This window comes from Watersipora subatra, chromosome 2 (genome assembly GCF_963576615.1).
Source record: "Watersipora subatra chromosome 2, tzWatSuba1.1, whole genome shotgun sequence".
NCBI classification, from domain to species: Eukaryota; Metazoa; Bryozoa; class Gymnolaemata; order Cheilostomatida; family Watersiporidae; genus Watersipora; species Watersipora subatra.
Window position 1 is genome coordinate 40,436,440 of NC_088709.1, and position 21,827 is coordinate 40,458,266.

Genomic DNA, 21,827 nt, shown 5'->3' on the forward strand with positions numbered 1-21,827 from the left:
TTTCTTCATGATATGAAGTTTAATAGTTACAGTTTTTGATAAAGTTTGAAAACCTTTACAGTTGTTTTTATTTTTTTTCTCAATTTATTTCAAATACAAAAAACAATTTTCTCATGGTATGTAGTTTGAAAGTTAGAATAGCAGATGTTGTTATATGTTAATACAAATCAACTTTCTGACCAAAGACTTTTTTATTATTCTGGCAACGCCGGGTAGCACAGCTAGTAATAATATATATTGAACTGGCTTCATTGCATTGTTGGAATTCTCTGTGACATCATAATACAACAACGCATACCATATTCATGTGAGCAGAGTAATGAACTGGCTGTTTTACTCTCTAAGATAAGAAAGGGGATGTCGGCAGCAAAAAAGGAGAAATATAAAACTGGCTGATGGATTCATAGCCAGAAATATGAAAATGTTAGAAGATGGCAGCTTTTACATACTCAAAGATATGAAGATACCTGAAACTGGCTGCTGACTTCATTCTAAAAGATGAGAAGAGGATGTTCAAAGCTGATGGCGATTCCGATCCACGACAATGAGAAAAGGGCATTAAAACTAGCTGCCAGCTCCACATCGTCAGAATAGAAAAGGATGTCAGAAGCTGGAAGCCCAGCGCTGCACCCAAAGAGAAGATATTGTCTGAAACCAGCTGCCCGCTTCATTCTCAAAGATAAAAAGATGATGTCTAAAGACAGTGACCTGTTCAACACCCACGGATGATTTGAGGACATTTTAAACTGCCAGCTTCATAGCCAAAAATAAGAATTTATTGGAAACTGGCGGCTGATTTCAGAACCGGTGATGAGATGTTAGAATCTGTTGCTCAGTTCCACATCCCAAATCAGGAGAGACATCTGCAAGTAGTCACTCGCTTCACAATAAATTTCACGTTGCTCCACATCAATCACATCATTACTTACAATTGCTGCATGTTTCTTGAAATTTCAGCCATGGTTAGATCTGCAAGTACTTTCAAATGCAGATTAAATGCAGAGCAGCACATTTAGATATGTAAAAGCTGCCAGCTTCTTCATATTTTCCATTATGGAGTATAGAACTGGCTACCAGCTTCTGGCATCTTCTCATCAGTTATGAGACTGCTTTTCACCATTTTTCAATATCCTATCTTTGGCTATCAAGCAGGCAGCCAGTTTTAATTTGCTTTTCTACAGCGCCGGACAAAATAGTTAGGAGGCAATTGTTGAATCGCCAAATTTTTACCTAATTTGCTTTCTCAGAGTTTTGGTAGTTTAACATCTAGTAATTATGCATATTTGTATATCAATGGAATCCTTACACTCTAAGGAACTCAACTAATCTTGTTTTAGAGGAATATCTCTCTCAATTTACCAAACAATTTTCATTGTGAGTCAAATTTTAAGAAATTTACTCAAACTCACTCACTGGAGGATTAGTTCATCTCTCAGATTCACTTCGAAGTTCTAAATGAACTTCAAAAGATGTATATACAGTATAGTGTATAGAACTGGGTTTGCTATCGACATGTTTCTTTCTGCATGTTTAAATAAATCTATGCTTACATTAAACCGATCATACCTTTTCTACTGTGTAGCTCCTATTTACTACTTCAGCACCCCTGTCTAACTCAGTTTCTTTCCCTATCCAGTATACAACCACCAGTTATTTCACAAAGCATTAATTTGCTGACAGATCATAGAAAAAGTTTTGTATTTTGACAAAATACAAAAGTACATCACAATTTACAATGTTCATCAAAATGCATACAGAGTAATGAGATGCCTATGGTTCCCTCTGGCTGTATTCCATCACAACTGATTTTCAGAATCTCTAACTGCATAAAAAGAACACAAATTAAAATATTGCATTGAGCTCTACAGTGACACAGAGAGTTCCAAGATGACATTATGTTGCGCTCTCCTTACGCAGCACTTTGGTGGCAAACGAATCTTGGTGGTTCGTGTCTGGTGGAGCTAAAGTTTTTGTTTTACACGACTTGTAATACTGGCTGTAGTCATAGGACCTGAACTCAAGATTCTTATCTTCAAGCATACCTGTAACATACCAACAGTATATGAACAATTCATCATATCTACTACATAACATACCTGTAACATACCAACAGTATATGAACAATTCATCATATCTACTACATAACATACCTGTAGCATACCACTGGTCTAAGAATAATTCATCATATCTATTACATAACATACCTGTAACATAGCAACAGTCTAAGAATAATTCATCATATCTACTACATAACATACCTGTAGCATACCACTGGTCTAAGAATAATTCATCATATATACTACATAACATACCTGTAGCATACCACTGGTCTAAGAATAATTCATCATATCTACTACATAACATACCTGTAGCATACCACTGGTCTAAGAATAATTCATCATATCTACTAGATAACATACCTGCAGCATACCAACAGTATATGAAAAATTTACCATATCTGTTACATAACATACCTGTAACATACCAACAGTCTATGAATAATTCATCATATCTACTACATAACATACCTGTAACATACCAACAGTCTATGAATAATTCATCATATCTACTACATAACATACCGGTAGCATACCACTGGTCTAAGAATAATTCATCATATCTACTACATAACATACCTGTAACATACCAACAGTCTATGAATAATTCATCATATCTACTACATAACATACCGGTAGCATACCACTGGTCTAAGAATAATTCATCATATCTACTACATAACATACCTGTAACATACCTAGTCTATGAACAATTCATCATATCTACTCCATAACATACATGTAGCACACCCAAAGTCAATGTACAAATCACAAAATCTATTTCATAACATGCCGGTAATATATCTATCTACATGTATACTAACTCATGGATTGGACACTACATATTTTATATCACCATATGCATAGAGGTATTCTGTGTAAAACATAGTCTATTAGCTAAGTTCCCATGATATCATGTTGTATCAAAGATTGTCACTGTACGGAAATGTATTAGTACATTTAAGAAAGTCCACCAACTTGCTATAGATCTTTGACTGAGGTCTGTCTATATACTATATGATACAGTAATGTATATACAACTTATATTACACACCATATGTAACTTGTATAACATACCCTATATAGTCTGTGTTACATACCCAGCACAACACTGTATTAATACCACAAACTAATTTTAATACATAACAATTGATAACATGTTACATTCTGCAAAAAACATATACTAGAAATTCCACTGTCATACAGCCCACGACCAAAGAGATATTGGAAAAAAAGAAAGGGTACTGATGGTTAAGAAATGCAATATTAGCAGTCAAAATGGCACTGCAGTGCAATAGGATAACTGCAATGGTAGTTGTAATGTACTGGGTGTGGGTGTTATTATATACAACAAACAGCAATAATGACAGGAAAAGATAATATGTGTCGCGGTCACAGAAACCATGGTTAAGTCGCAAATCACGAAGTTGAGTTATCCGACTTTGAAGTTGCACCAACTGAATTTATAATATTGGTAACGATTTTTGTAACACGTGCATCTGGACCAATCAAAGAGTGATCTTTCTGAATCTGAAGTCAGTTTAGCCAATAGAAGTCTTCAACCCTCGGAAAAACCCTCTTAAAACCGTTGCTAAGCTAAACAGGAAGTACTGAAAAATGGCGTCCGATAAATATAATTGTTTCTTTTTTGCCGATTTTAAAGATAATTCTGACTATTTGGACACTTATAATCAGTACTTTGGTGTTCCAACTGATGTCAAAAGCAGTGAAAGTAAAGGGAATTACGATGATAATTTCTTAACAATTCTTAAAAGATTATTACATTATTTAATCATAAGAATAATTATTCAATTTTATAGGATTATTATCAGATTTAATTATAAGAATAATTATTCGAATTTCCAAGATCGAAGTATATAGTGACCGATAGTGTGCAATATGTTACTGTTGTTACTTTTCTAAGGATTTTGTTGATGATTTGGCTGTGCCCGATATCGCGGTACTGCCAAGCCGTTTTAAATATCTACAAAATTAAGTAATACATTTCTTATAAATATACAGCTATTTCTGTGACAACCAGCTAAAATCTGTTTAGATTTTTGAACTCAGCATAATTTTTTGAATAGAAACACAGAAATCTAGATGAATGTCCAAACCTTTTGATATTGGTTGCTAGGACGTTTTGAAATGTAAACAAAATTGGGCATTGGTTTCCGTTTCTCAAACTTAAACACCAGTTTTCTCGGAACTATGTTTTCGCACTAATGGTAAACGCGCATTCAGTTTATTGACCATAAAATCTGCTGTAATTAAGCTAGAATCAAATTTTTTTGGCAAAATAACTGTGAGAATTTTCTCTTTCTGCTAATGTAGATAACTCCAAATCTTACAATCCCGACCATGGTTTCTGTGATCATGACCCATATGTTTATATCTCTCCCCCTGCAATAGGAGAAATGCAATATTGGCCAATATTAGAAGTAAAATGCACTGATATTATTAGAATAACAAATATTATTAATATAGTAATAATATAAAACCAATGCACAATTTTGTTTACATTTCAAAACGTCATAGCTAGCAATATCAAGAAGTTGTGATATTCATAGATTTTTAGAAAATCTGAACTACGTAGTCATTGTTCTGTAGTCATCCAAACTTATAATTAAATATTGTAATAACCTCATAAGGATCGTTAGAAAAAAATCATCATCATTTCCTTTACTTACACTGCGTTGGACATCAGTTAGAATACCAAAGCACTCAAGAGTGTCTAAAATGTCAGTTACTTTGAAATCGGCAAAAACGAAACTTTCATGAAATGATTTCAATACTCCTACGTTAATTACAGAAACCTTCGGCAATTCGACAATGCTATAAACTGGTGAAATGTGCGCATTATTTTTCTGTGAAATGCGCACGACTTAATCGTTCTATTCTCTGTCGCTCGGCTTTTCAATTTCCGGTCTTAACTTTTATTAAACCAAGCTTGTCAAGCGTTTTGTGATGAATTTCAGCCAAATTAATTTGTCTATTTGTGTATAATCCGATCAGATGGGTAAGTTTTAAGATAATGCCGACGGTATACAAAGACTTGGTAATATATTTAAATAGGCTTATATGTGTTTTGTATCGTTATTATAGTTTAACGACTACAAAACGATGGTTAAATTTGTTGATGAGATTTCAAGACAAGGGTTCGTCTCATTGTTGATGAATAATTTTCGTAAGTTGTATGCACATGCATTTATCATAAAAACTCTCAAACCTGGCATCCGCTCGTTTGGTCGTGGGATTAGGTACCACAGACCACAAGTTCCTAGAGAGCCGACAATATGCAACACACCAGAGAAATTATATAGCTATACCTCCTACTTGGCGGAGGTTTACATTTCAGACCAACTAGCGTAATAGATAATGGTTTTTATGTATTAGCCATAATTTCAGCACTTACAAAAACTTACAATGTTATTAAACTTGTACAACTGCTATACATGGTAATACATGTACATACAGTAGACTTGTACAACTGCTATACATGGTAATACATGTACATACAGTAGACTTGTACCACTGCTATACATGGTAATACATGTACATACAGTAGACTTGTACCACTGCTATACATGGTAATACATGTACATACAGTAGACTTGTACCACTGCTATACATGGTAATACATGTACATACAGTAGACTTGTACAACTGCTATACATGGTAATACATGTACATACAGTAGACTTGTACCACTGCTATACATGGTAATACATGTACATACAGTAGACTTGTACCTTGATTTACAAGCTTAATGCATTTCAAGAGCGAGCTGGTATGTCAATTTTTTCGTACCCCACAGTAAGATTTCATATATAAAACTAGAAATTCCCCTGTCATACAGCCCACGACCTGATAATGGAATAAGTGATAACGGAAAAAAGAAAGGGTAGTGCTGGTTGTTGAAAAAGTAGTTGTCAGCAGAAATTGACAGAGACTACTATCTCAAACCTATGTTTCACAACAATAAAATAAATATTAATTAAAGCTGTAGGCCTAACCTACTATAATGTATGTAATATGCAACAGCAAAAATGAAATACGTTTATTATATCTCTGAAATCCAATATTAGAAGTAAAATGGCAAGCTGCTGTGCAATATACCGTAAGTCCTTATGCTCAAGCTGCGCGGCTTGTCATTGGGCGCGGCTTCTGATTCAAGGTCATAGACCGCGGCTAAAGCCAAATTTTTAAAACTTACGTGGGACTCAAGAAGGCTTCTCGATAAATGCGGTCTCTGCTCAGTTCCGCGCTATAACCATAGAATCGCAGTCATGATACACTTTTATGTACGGGGTTTTGGCGACCTACTCGTTTATTTTCAAGGTCATGTTAATGGAATACTTTAGACTAAAGAAGAACTTATCGCTCTAATTCGATATAAATTTGTGACACACGAGTGAGAGATAAGCGGTTGGGAGCGTGTTAATACCTGCTGACATCGAAGCAGATAAAAATTTAGCTGAGACATGGCAAATAAGTTCTTGATGCACGGGTTCAAGAATCTTAATTCGAAATTGGAAGTAAAAAAAAAATATTTTCACATGTACTGATGTAGCATTTTGTTCTTATTTAAGATGACAGAGGTATAACGAAACCCGTCTCAACACTCTAGCTCCCAGAGGAGTCATGGACGAAAAAACCTCAGTAGTTAGCCGCGGTCTGTGGGCATATGCAGCTTGTTGGTAAGGGCGGCTAGATACCTGAGGCCGCTTGTTGGAGGATTATTTTTTCTTTCGTGAGTCATCTGTTTTTGAGCACAAGCCACGCGGTTTGACCAAGACTTACGGTACACAGTTTGAAAGTTGGTTGTGTCGAATGTAGAATGGTTTTGATAGCGATCTTTAACAGAAAGCAAGTATGAGCATTCACGCGTCTGGAAGTTTTCTGCAAACTTGAGCAAAATGAAAAAATGCTCTCGTCATAAAGGGGCTTTGTAGTTCGGCCCTAGCTTGTACATAAGATGTAAAGAATTTTGGCTAACATTTTAAATAATTTAATGAAACCTTCGGTAGTTGGACAAAAAAAACATAGGCTGATAAACTGTGTACCACAATTTCGTACCTGTAAATCGGTCTACGCCTCAAACGGTCTACGTTTATTACAGAAACCTTCGGATAAATAAATTCGAATTATTGTTCTTATAATTAAATCTTATAATAATTTTATGAAATCGAATAATTATTCTTATAATTAAATATTTTTGCAAGATATTAAAAACGGAAAAATATTAGAAACCTTCGGCAATTATACAATGCCATAGACTGGTGAAATGAGCACGTTTTCCTCATGAATTGCGCACTGCTTAATAGTTCTACTATCTGTCGCACAGCTTTATAGGCGGATCGTTGGCCGGTCTTAATTTTGATTATTAAAAAAGCTTGTCAAGTTTTTTATTGCGATTTTAGGCCAAATTAATCTGTCTATTTGTGTATAATCAGATCAGATGGGTAAGGTTTAGGATATTGTCTACAAATAACATAATTGGTAACATATTGGTAACATATTTAAATAGGTTTATATGTGTTTTATATCGTTATTATACTTAACAACTCCATGAAAAATGGTTAAACTTGTTGATGAGATTTCGGTACAAGGGTTTGCGACGGTGTTGATGAATAATTTTCGTGAGTTGTGTGCACATATGCATTTATCATAAATCTCCCAAACAATCGCTTCGCTCGTGTTTGGTCGTGGGATAACTCAATACAAATTAATCCATTCTCATCCTCTCAAAAACCATTCAAAAATAGAAAACTATGATGGAAAAATGTGTTTTTGTTTCAATTCATTTCCTACACACCATGTAACAAATACCTATCTAGTGGTTATAGTTTACAATATAATTGAACCTTTTTATGTGCAGTACTGTATGAAGTTCTTTCAAGACAGAAGTGGCGGCTGACGGTCGTTGAGAGAGACTTGATGGCAACATATTCGTATGCTACAATTTTGTGATGGTACGTAACGCAACATTAATTTAAATAAAATGAATTTAGCTTACTAAATGAAAAATAAGTTTTATTTCTACGCTAAGCTCTAATTTTGTCTTCGCTTTAATTTTTTATTTTCTTCTATTGTCTTGGTGCTATTTGACTCACTTTCACGTTCACTTTTCGCTGGCCTTTGCAAAACATAATTAAACTGATCCGGTGAGAAAAACCGAGCGATATTATCAGTGACTTCAACCAGCTCTTGGGAAAGGACTGTCATATCGATAGACTGAGTGCTCTGAACTCAATCCTTAGCTACAGACACTGACAATGTATTACTATAAATGTCCGAACAAAAGCCACCACCGGTAGAAAACACTCAGGAGTCACATAAAGACGATAAACTGAACTCTGTCCACTATATTGATTATTCAAATTATTCACTTCAAACCAAGAAAATAACTACGATTTTTAAAGATGTTTAATTATTATTAAAGGTTGACTTGCAACAAAATTCACATTACAGTTATTTGGTATCAAAAGATTCACCATGTCTTACTCTGCTTTGTTGTATGTGCAAAATATGTGGAAATGTGATTTCAAGCTCTTAAAAGCTAAAAAACGAACAGTTAATCGCCGCCATCACGAGACTGCCGTAGATTAGAATCTCTTTCCAAAACGGCTCAAATGGGACGTAGTTGTTACAGGATGGTTTCCGTTTACACTTTCATGCAACCTCATTCGTCGAAATATTTTCACAAATATACTTCACGCATTCAATAAAATGATGTCTATTGTTCTTACGTGTCTATTTTATCGTCAATGTAATGCTGTCACTTTCAGCACTGATATCTTATAACCTACCGTAAGAATTCGTTTAATACTTTAACCTTAGCTCGAAGGAGTACATATCATTGTCTGATAAACAAGACGAGCCTGTTGGTCACCTATGATAATCGAAAAATGCTGCAGAAATTCTTCGCGAAGTATGGGTCACATGATCAGATTACGACTAGACGATTAGACCAAGCCGAAACAAAACTGTAAAGTAGCGAGCATCTATATTTGATACAAGGTCTTCGGTAAAACCCAAAGTGTTTGTCATAAACTGGTGCTACGATAAGTTGTATATTGAGCCTTTTATTGGCCTTTCAATTCATGTGAGAACATCTCGTGACAAGACAATAACCAAACTGTAATGAATACGTCATCGAAATAAAGAGATTCCAATCTACGGCGGCTTTTCGTTTTTGAGCTTTTAAGAGCTTATAATCACATTTCCACATATTTGGCACCTACAACACAACAGAGTAAGACATGGTGAATCTTTTGATACCAAATAATTGTAATGTAAATTTTGTTGCAAGTCAACCTTTAAATGAAAATGAAGAAACTTCAGTGGCAGCGACACCTGTGCTAGAGCGATGCCATGATAGATGAAGCTGCTAAGTAGGAGTGTTTAGTGTACATCTCATACCTGACTCCTTAGCCTTCTCCAGGGCTATGAGAAGCTTTTTATGTTGCATCTGGCAGATTTCTACAAGTAAACACATCAGTCATGTACATTAAGGTTGACTAACACATCAGATTTTTACAAGTAAACACATCAGTCATGTACATTAAGGTTGACTAACACATCAGATTTCTACCAGTGAACACATCAGTCATGTACATTAAGGTTGACTAACACATCAGATTTCTACAAGTGAACACATCAGTCATGTACATTAAGGTTGACTAACACATCAGATTTCTACAAGTGAACACATCAGCCATGTACATTAAGGTTGACTAACACATCAGATTTCTACAAGTGAACACATCAGTCATGTACATTAAGGTTGACTAACACATCAGATTCTACAAGTAAACACATCAGTCATGTACATTAAGGTTGACTAACACATCAGATTTCTACAAGTGAACACATCAGTCATGTACATTAAGGTTGACTAACACATCAGATTTCTACAAGTGAACACATCAGCCATGTACATTAAGGTTGACTAACACATCAGATTTCTACAAGTGAACACATCAGTCATGTACATTAAGGTTGACTAACACATCAGATTCTACAAGTGAACACATCAGTCATGTACATTAAGGTTGACTAACACATCAGATTCTACAAGTGAACACATCAGTCATGTACATTAAGGTTGACTAACACATCAGATTCTACAAGTGAACACATCAGCCATATACATTAAGGTTGACTGACACATCAGATTCTACGAAAGCTACACATTAAAATATTACGGCTGACTGCAGTATCACACGGACTTGCGTGACATCAAATCAGTACAGTAGAAGCTACATATGAACCTACATACTTACCTTTATTTATGAAGACTACATACTAAAATTTCCAATTACTAAATCTTTTTTAGGTCGGAAAAAAATTTTGCTTCGACTTATGAAAGATGTTTCGGGATATGAAAGGCAAAAAGACCTTTCCTATTTTGGTTTGTTTGTTTTGTATTTTTTGACCCTTTGCTTCCCATTGGTACGACATAATGTACAACGCATCTCATTCAGTTTTATTTGTTACTAAAAATCAGTAACGACAGTTGTTTTCATTAACTATATAATTTGGAGTTATCATATATCACATAAAAGTAGGATAACTTTTGTCTCCAGCAACTGACGTTCTGTATTTGTCAGTCTTTACCAATGTAAATGAAGCATTCTACTTGCGTTCTTAAAAACATTTACAGTGCGCTCTCGGGTTACGATGACCAGTTATACGATTTTTTTTGCTGCACGCAATGGAATGCAATACAGACGGTTCCCAACCTGCGAACAAGTTACGTTCCGAACGATTATTCGTAAGGTGAATTTGTTCCTAAGTTGCTTCAGTGCTATATTTTGTATTATAATTTATGTCCTATATGGCCTATTATGGCCTATATAAGTATATTGAAGGTTTATATAAGTATGTTTAAGGCTTGTATAAGTAACCTGTATTAGTTTGTACTCAAAAAAATATTTAATAAAATGGAGATAATACTTTGGTGGACGCCGGGCCATGACACTGCATTTCTTATTTATTGTATGTCTTGTCCTTTTTATTATATTGTTGTTTTAATCGTTATGCTATCACTTATCGTTGTTGTCATATTTTTTTGTATGTGTTGTCCTTTTATTATATCATTGTTTCACTTGTTATGCTATTGTTATATCTGATATACTGTCATAACACTATCACTTATCGTCACTTATATTGTTGTCATACCAAAGCACGAGCGGTCCTATTTATTCAGCTTTTTAGCCGGTGTTCTTACCGTTTGCCGTTAGCCGAAACGGTTGATATTATTGTATATAAAGGAGTGCGCTCACTTAGTTGAGCAGAGCAGATAGCCGTACACTCCTCGGCTAGTGAAATTTCCTTCGCTAATAAAAAGCTGAATGAAACTACACGCACTCTCTTCTCTTTATTTATTAGTCTAGACCGTGCCAAGTAAAGGCCGGCAAATCCCTTTACAATACGTACAGTAAAAATAAAAAAGTTCTTTGCGCACTGGAGATACGTTCACGCACTTATGCACTGCAACGAACTGGGCAGAGAAAGGTGGATGCTGGGTGGTGCTTCTGAGTAGTGCCTACGCGCAGACCTGTTCGTATGTACCGCTGTTCGTAACTCGAATTTTCGTAAGTAGGGAACCGTCTGTAGTTTTTTGTCCTTGCCATATGAATCCTATTTCGCTATATAAATTTAGCAGAAATTTTGCTCAAAGTTCAAATTTGGCAGTCGGTGTGCTTATTACATCGAAACAGCAAATATGCCGATATGCTGTTCACCGACCTTCTCACAGCGCCTGAAGGAGATGCAATGACCGATTTTTCTCAGTTTGACATTCCTCATGTAAAAAGTCGTACATGATAATTTTTTTTCAAAACCAGTAGCAAAGTTGGAGTTGCAATCTCTGCAAACAAAAGGCCAGTAGTCAGACAACTTCTCTTAACCTGCTAACGACAATCTACTTCATTATATATTAAACAGAACATTTTGGACAACAGCATCGCTTGGGCTCTCTTGGCGAATTATGTTGAAAAAGGTTTCAATAAGGTCAGCTAAAAGTTATAGCAAAAATGAAGCCGGAAAGTGATAGGTGATAAAATTTTTGTGACAAAAACTTGAAGATCAGTAAAATAATTAAAAATACATAATAAAACTTAGCTTTAAGTGTGTGTTTTAAATAAGCCAAACTTATTTAAAGTGAGTTTAAAGTTTATGTTATATGTACGTCTGTTTTGAAGGTGAGAACTCTCTTCGGTGCATACTTCACATAGCGCATTGTAATGATACATTTTAATGCAGATCATAACCAATAAATACACTAAATAGACTAAAGTTACTGTAGGTAACTATAGTTATTAAGATTAACATACTATTTTGTAACTAATTTTTAACATGTACAGTAAGTACTTATTATATTATTATATAAGTATTTATTATGTAGGCTTATAATTCTAACATATGTGTGTCACAGGTTTTAACCAGTACACACATATATATATATACATATATATATATATATATATGTACTATATATGTTACGTATATATATATACATGTATATATATAATTTATACAAATATTATGTGCGAGCTTTGTGGGGGACTAAGATCAAATTAGGGCATTTATAAGGTTAAATCAGTTTCTAATTATGAATTTTTCTACTTATAAATCGGCTTCCAGAACGAATTAATTTGGTAAGAATAGGTTCCACTGTATTTAACAATGTAGTTTCGGAATTTTCAATGATACATGATTTTTGTTGTCCAAAAAGTGTCCGATAAATTTGAAGTTGATATGACAACTAGTATTATAAAGTTGATATGACAACTAGTATTATAAAGTTGTTATGACAACTAGTCTTATAAAGTTGATCTGACCGCTAGTCTTATAAAGTTGATATGACCGCTAGTATTATAAAGTTGATATGACAGCTAGTATTATAAAGTTGATATAACAGCTAGTATTATAAAGGTTGATATGACAGCTACATGTAGTATTATAAAGGTTGATATGACAGCTAGTATTATAAGGTTGATATGACTACTAGTATTATAAAGGTTGATATGACAGCTAGTATTATAACGTTGATATGACTACTAGTATTATAAAGGTTGATATGACAACTAGTATTTTAAAGTTGATATGACGGATAGTATTATAAAGTTGATATGACAGCTAGTATTATAAAGTTGATATGACATCTAGTATTATAAAGTTGATATGACAACTAGTATTATAAAGTTGATATGACAACTAGTATTACAAAGTTGATATGACAACTAGTATTATAAAGTTGATATGACAACTAGTATTACAAAGTTGATATGACAACTAGTATTATAAAGTTGATATGACAACTAGTATGATAAAGTTGATTTGACCGCTAGTATTATAAAGTTGATATGACAACTAGTATTATAAAGTTGATATGACAACTAGTATTATAAAGTTGATATGACAACTAGTATTATAAAGTTGATATGACTGCTAGTATTATAAAGTTGATATGACAACTAGTATTATAAAGTTGATATGACTGCTAGTATTATAAAGTTGATATGACAACTAGTATTATAAAGTTGATATGACTGCTAGTATTATAAAGTTGATATGACAACTAGTATTATAAAGTTGATATGACTGCTAGTATTATAAAGTTGATATGACAACTAGTATTATAAAGTTGATATGACAACTAGTATTATAAAGTTGATATGACAACTAGTATTATAAAGTTGATATGACTGCTAGTATTATAAGGTTGATATGACTACTAGTATTATAAAGGTTGATATGACAACTAGTATTATAAAGTTGATATGACAACTAGTATGATAAAGTTGATTTGACCGCTAGTATTATAAAGTTGATATGACAACTAGTATTATAAAGTTGATATGACAACTAGTATTATAAAGTTGATATGACAACTAGTATTATAAAGTTGATATGACTGCTAGTATTATAAAGTTGATATGACAACTAGTATTATAAAGTTGATATGACTGCTAGTATTATAAAGTTGATATGACAACTAGTATTATAAAGTTGATATGACAACTAGTATTATAAAGTTGATATGACTGCTAGTATTATAAAGTTGATATGACAACTAGTATTATAAAGTTGATATGACTGCTAGTATTATAAAGTTGATATGACAACTAGTATTATAAAGTTGATATGACTGCTAGTATTATAAAGTTGATATGACAACTAGTATTATAAAGTTGATATGACTGCTAGTATTATAAAGGTTGATATGACAGCTAGTATTATAAGGTTGATATGACTACTAGTATTATAAAGGTTGATATGACAGCTAGTATTATAAGGTTGATATGACTACTAGTATTATAAAGGTTGATATGACAGCTAGTATTATAAGGTTGATATGACTACTAGTATTATAAAGGTTGATATGACAACTAGTATTTTAAAGTTGATATGACGGATAGTATTATAAAGTTGATATGACAGCTAGTATTATAAAGGTTGATATGACAACTAGTATTTTAAAGTTGATATGACGGATAGTATTATAAAGTTGATATGACAGCTAGTATTATAAAGTTGATATGACAACTAGTATTTTAAAGTTGATATGACGGATAGTATTATAAAGTTGATATGACAGCTAGTATTATAAAGTTGATATGACAACTAGTATTATAAAGTACATATGACAGCTAGTATTATAAAGTTGATATGACTGCTAGTATTATAAAGTTGATATGACAACTAGTATTATAAAGTTGATATGACAACTAGTATTATAAAGTTGATATGACAGCTAGTATTATAAAGTTGATATGACAACTAGTATTATAAAGTTGATATGACTGCTAGTATTATAAAGTTGATATGACAGCTAGTATTATAAAGTTGATATGACAACTAGTATTATAAAGGTTGATATGACAACTAGTATTATAAAGTTGATATGACAACTAGTATTATAAAGTTGATATGACAACTAGTATTATAAGGTTGATATGACAATTAGTATTATAAAGTTGATATGACTGCTAGTATTATAAAGTTGATATGACAACTAGTATTATAAAGTTGATATGACAACTAGTATTATAAAGTTGATATGACTGCTAGTATTATAAAGTTGATATGACAACTAGTATTATAAAGTTGATATGACAACTAGTATTATAAAGTTGATATGACAACTAGTATTATAAAGTTGATATGACAACTAGTATTATAAGGTTGATATGACAACTAGTATTATAAAGTTGATATGACAACTAGTATTATAAAGTTGATATGACAACTAGTATTATAAAGTTGATATGACAACTAGTATTATAAAGTTGATATGACAGCTAGTATTTTTAGCTTTCAATCAAGTAATTACCAATTACTTATATCAAGTTCACAGTCAAGTACCTAGTAAGTACTTATCTCACAGTCTAGTACCTGGCAAGTACTTATATTTCAGGCAAGTACTTGGTAAATACTTACAAAAGGAGAAAGGTATGCTATACTTACGAGTCTTAAATGGAACGTGGATTGTCACTTCATTTGGAGTGAGAAACTGTTTTAATAGCTTTACATTCTACAATATAAAGAGTTATACAGGACATTGTGTAACCGTCCCTTACCTCAGATAATATTAGAATGAACCGTCAGCACAATGGTTATGAGCTTCCACAGAGCACTTAAAGATTGTGGTCCCAAGTTACAAGGTCAGCCTTAATGATGTAACAATAGTAACTAACTAGTAGGTAATAACTTTCCTGCTATACAAAGTTGCTCTTAATATTTTTGTTTTCATAATCATTATTTTTATTATTACAGAACATGAAGAAAAAATTAAGTCTTACATTAATAGCACTGGTCAGCCACAATTCTGCGGCGTGTGGTTGGCATCTTGATTGATGGCCAACCAGCGAGAGGACAGAAACAAACCAAGCGGAAAGAACTTACCCTGTAGTCCATTACGAGGTGGTCATCTCTGCATATCGGACAGGGCTGTCCAGTTGAGTAATGGCCACCTCTCTACAAAAGTAATTAATCTTGATTCGACACGGAAGTCTTTAGCTGGGACTTTCATTTAATTAGTTTTGTTTAGTTTATAAATATTGAATGCTGAAAGACACCAACGAACGGTTTATGTCTTCTATAAAAATAACATGTATAATTGAAGCTCCATTTCCAAATTAATTCACAAGCCATGATAGTGGCTTGTGAATTAATATGATGAATTAATGCTTGCTTTATGTGAAACCCTACTACCTTAGGTTATGTCTACATATCTCAAGTCTTTGACTTATGTTATGCCTGCATATGTCAAGTCTTTGACTTATGTTATGCCAACATATATCAAGTCTTCAAGGTTTCTGCAGGACTTGACATTTCAACCAACTATCATAATGATTGCACGACTCTATCTAGCTGATGTTCTCAACTCACAACACACGTCCGCCGGGTACGTTCCCTAGGCCGGCCTGTAGGATGGTTGGGACGAAAGTGAAACCAGACTGGTTGATCTCCATACGTCTCAGCATATGCATCACTCTCTAGATATTTTATGCTTGTCTCCACATCTACTGGTGTGTAGGATTGACCTACCAAGGATTGGACCGTGTGACAACATTCATGTAGTTCAAGGAGAATTCAGTTTGCAACTTCATGTCAACAGAAAGGTTTAAGAGAATAGTAACCACACTTATAGCCCACACTGAATATAATGACCACACTGAATATAATGATTACACTGAATATAATGAGCACACTGAATATAATGAGCACACTGAATTTAATGACCACACTGAATATAATGACAACACTGAATATAATGAGCACACTGAATATAATAAGCACACTGAATATAATGAGCACACTGAATATAATGATCACACTGAATATAATGACAACACTGAATATAATGAGCACACTGAATATAATAAGCACACTGAATATAATGAGCACACTGAATATAATGATCACACTGAATATAATGACCACACTGAATATAATGAGCACACTGAATATAATGAGCACACTGAATATAATGATCACACTGAATATAATGACCACACTGAATATAATGAGCACACTGAATATAATGAGCACACTGAATTTAATGACCACACTGAATATAATGACAACACTGAATATAATGAGCACACTGAATATAATAAGCACACTGAATATAATGAGCACACTGAATATAATGATCACACTGAATATAATGACAACACTGAATATAATGAGCACACTGAATATAATAAGCACACTGAATATAATGAGCACACTGAATATAATGATCACACTGAATATAATGACCACACTGAATATAATGAGCACACTGAATATAATGAGCACACTGAATATAATGATCACACTGAATATAATGAGCACACTGAATATAATGAGCACACTGAATATAATGAGCACACTGAATTTAATGACCACACTGAATATAATGAGCACACTGAATTTAATGACCACACTGAATATAATGACAACACTGAATATAATGAGCACACTGAATATAATAAGCACACTGAATATAATGAGCACACTGAATATAATGATCACACTGAATATAATGACCACACTGAATATAATGAGCACACTGAATTTAATGACCACACTGAATATAATGACAACACTGAATTTAATGACCACACTGAATATAATGACAACACTGAATATAATGAGCACACTGAATATAATAAGCACACTGAATATAATGAGCACACTGAATATAATGATCACACTGAATATAATGACTACACTGAATATAATGACCACACTGAATATAATGAGCACACTGAATATAATGAGCACACTGAATTTAATGACCACACTGAATATAATGACAACACTGAATATAATGAGCACACTGAATATAATGAGCACACTGAATATAATGAGCACACTGAATATAATGATCACACTGAATATAATGACTCAAAGACATTGTTAGAACAGAAGTGCCCTTCTCCTTAAATTTTTAACATTATTGATGACACCAATAGAAAAGCTTAAAAATATATATACATGCGCATAGTTAAAAAGGTAACAGAAATTGACCACTACATGTAGACTCTCACTACAAGTGCACCATGACCATATATTTACAGCCAGTGAACTAATATACACACTAATAAGGAAGCAACTTTTTAAAAACAACCGGAATGAACCTCGGCTCTTTGCACCTACGTTTGTCTGTCACTTCAGTTGACTTATCGACTTCATCCTCTTCAGTGCAATATGAGTGCCTCAGTTGGTAGGATAAGAGAGTACCACGGCTTGCTATTATAGAACTCACCTAAACAAGTAAAACAGCCAAGGTGATGAGAAGTATAGAGTAAACTCCAGCACCCAGGTCTAGCACTACATTGTCTCTTATTGAAACCCTGAAATCTTCTTATTGAAAGATGTGGTCGAACAATTGTTTCTTTCCACAATGCATGTCTTTCACCTAATCTAAGAGTAATTCATGAAAACATCAAAATATCGCTAATGTTTTTTAGTATGTCCACATCATCACTTTTGTTTTGTAGCGTATGTGTGGTGCAGGCCAGCCAAACAAGCCAGTTCACTAACAAAATTAGCCAGCCGGCTAAGCCATCACTAATCAGCTGCATACATGGTCAGCCAAGGGATAAGCTAACCAGCCGGCTTAGCACGGCTAAAGCTGACTTATGGCGGTTAAAGCCGGCTAATAACAAGAGGTAGGCAACTCTCATCACTTCTCATTGTTTATAAACAGATTTTTAATACCCGGGCAACACCAGAAGGCACAGCTAGTATTTATATATTTGTGAAAACATATCAAGAAAAAAGACTTGTACTTTAAAATTGTTTTGGTTCTTTGTGGAGTAGTGAAAGGTTATGGCAGCTCCTTTACATATGCACACCATCGCTTATGTTTTGTAGTAACACGCATCACAGCTTGTGTTTTGTAGTACACACATCATGGTTTATATTTTGTAGTAACACACATCATGGTTTATGTTTTGTAGTACACGCATCATGGCTTTATGTTTTGTAGTAACACGCATCATGGCTTTATGTTTTGTAGTAACACGCATCATGACTTTATGTTTTGTAGTAAAGCGCATCATGGCTTATATTTTGCAGTACATGCATCATGGCTTAAGTTTTGTAGTAACATGCATCATGGCTTATATTTCGTTTCAACCTCTTGCTGTATGCTGATGACAAACATTTACTCTTTGTTTGAGGTAAAATGGGTCGATTAATATTTGCTATAAAAGTGCCCAAATATGGTTTTAAAGTTCACAACAAAAAAGTTATTCAAGTTTGAAGCCTCTGGTTGTTCAGATTGTAAAATAGACTACCACCAATGTTGTTTATACTGTACCGTGGTAAGAAGCATGTTAATAATCACCTTGTTTGTATTTTTCAATTTAAAATGGTTTTCATCAATAATGAAATTCGTCGGACTTTGATAAAATTACATTTTTACACTGCATCTCCTTTTAGCTTTGTACCAATGGCTCACCACCTGTGTTCTATTGAGCCCCAGGGATATGCTGAGGCAGTCTCACAAGTTCAAACAGTGAAGATTTTTAGTGTACATGTATAACTGATTGGACTCGGTGCCTCTAACAAGGTTAAACCACTGCTACACAGAAATGGTACCTGGTTTACTATAAGGGTTCGTTAACATATAGCTATAAGATCTGCCTGTTTTGGGTAGCAGCTAGACAAGGTATAAGTCAACATCTGCAAATGCAGCTTCGCGTGTAAAGAGGTTCTAATGTTATTGTTCAATGTTATATGCAGACAGCTTGCAGTGGTGACATAATAACTACAGTAACAATAGTTTAAAAGAAAATGGTGTTGGAGACAGTAAAGGTCATTTAGTTGCTTTCCAAACTGGCTAAAATATCAAGGTTCTCTGTTGAGTGTTTTTAATAGTTGCATACCTCTCAGACAAACCCCTCAGCTAACGTATCGAATAAAATATGGACAGGTATTACAGGGTTTTTGATCCATAGTAATGGCCAGGCCTAAACTCACAACTAGTAATATTACCCAAAATTTATTGGAGTTGTTTCATTAGATTTTTACTAACAACTAAAAACAGACTCAAGTTGAAGGACAACTAAATATATCAAGCCTGATAGTTGAAAAGATTAGCTGCCCACAACAGTGAGTATTAAGGAGAAATTACTACCTGCAGCACAGCACTATAAGGAGCAGACTTGAAGGAATTCATTGTCCAAGTTGTACACAGACCTATATCAACAGTTTACATCCTCTACAACTTTCATGGCAAAAGCCATGTTTCTTTTGGGTTAACTTTGTTTCCATCTGAATTTAAAAAGAGTGTAAAACAAAGTGAACTTAAAAATGTGACCTGAGAAGTTTTGAAGCTATAATTTAGTACTGGCTTTATGTGTACAAAAACCTTCTCTATACGAAGTTTCAGTTGTAGGCATCCTCTTCTTAACTTAGGTTATAATTTTGGCTGCCTCTGCTAGTTATATTTCAATCATTACAATGTATTAGGGTACTATTTAGTAAATATAAATGTGGTGTATTATTGCATTATTATGTTAAAGATGGTTTCCAGAGTACAGTAAAACCAATTCTAGGCACATTATAAAATACATGTATGAGATACCGAACAATGTTGATCACTAATCTCTTTCATGACTGATGGCTGTTTACTTGATGACAGTGCCTAGACAATAGTGCCAATGCCGTTCAGCTTCTATACAGTTTTTATTCAGGTTACCAGTTATACAAAAATGAATAAAATAGTGATTTTATATATCAGAATATGGCTTTAAATATAAGTAAAGTGATGCAACAGAGCAAATAGGTTTTTCATATATATGTCTATTTGTTTACATACTTTTCAAATGTGTAAAATGTTTAAATTACATGCTTCTACGTAGCTTATTTGCAGTTCAGATGCAATGCAAAAACATACAATGGTCTAAATGGTAAAATTCATTTATTGTCACCAAAGGAAGGTAAAAATTTGAAGTTTAGTTCTGTCTTTCTCCCACATTGCTGTACATTTTATAACACAGAACCACATATGCACACTAAAACACATTGCCAAAAATTTATTCCCTTGCCAAACTTACCATCTATTCTTTGGCTCTAATTGCAATTTTTAATTTTTCATATGTTTACACCATATTGAGTTATTAATGAGCAACGTTGTGTCAAGTTTCTACTGAACCAACTAACCATGTTTACAACAACAATACTTGCTTTTCTATAAACAAAAACCTCAAATTCATCTATAGTTTACCAGAAAAATTACGATAAAACAGAGTATTTTATCTTTGACATCCCCATCGTGCAAACTGCCAACTTGATTCCGTGCAAAGTTAACATTTCTACATAGTTCAGAGCACCATTTTAACATTACACTGAATTCACGAATCAATATGAGCACTTACAAACAAAACTCGAAATGTGTAACTTTGGTACACACATGTCGATATCAGAGTATATGTAATTTAGTAAAGTACGTATGCGATTACAACTCTGTTGTGATTACCTGCTTATGTTCTTGGAATTTAATAAGATGTAAAGCACTCATGCGAGTTGAAAATGTTGTATAACAGCTTGTTTGAATTACAGAAATATCAGCTAGCAAACTAGCTGCTCTAGCACATCTTCTCGCAATAACAAGTGCCATTTGTTTCTTACTTTCTTGTAAAAACGAAAATGGTACCGCAGATCACACTGCCACTTTTTTAACGGCGAAGCGAGCTACCTTAACATAATATTAAAAATTGGAGCCGTTACTGTCATAAATTGTAGTCTGAAGGCATA

General features: G+C 33.7%; 1 protein-coding gene across 1 annotated transcript; it reads right to left on the reverse strand.

The window, feature by feature from the left end:
- Positions 1 to 1,711: 1,711 nt before the first annotated feature.
- Positions 1,712 to 21,591, reverse strand: LOC137388206 (small ribosomal subunit protein mS40-like). The gene is made up of 7 exons (XM_068074710.1): positions 21,533 to 21,591; positions 18,219 to 18,307; positions 16,461 to 16,615; positions 15,975 to 16,046; positions 15,537 to 15,603; positions 9,483 to 9,542; positions 1,712 to 2,042 (listed from the first exon to the last, which is right to left on the reverse strand). The coding sequence occupies exons 1-7, from the start codon at positions 21,589 to 21,591 to the stop codon at positions 1,894 to 1,896; spliced, it is 651 nt and encodes a 216-aa protein (XP_067930811.1). The 3' UTR covers positions 1,712 to 1,893.
- Positions 21,592 to 21,827: the final 236 nt, after the last annotated feature.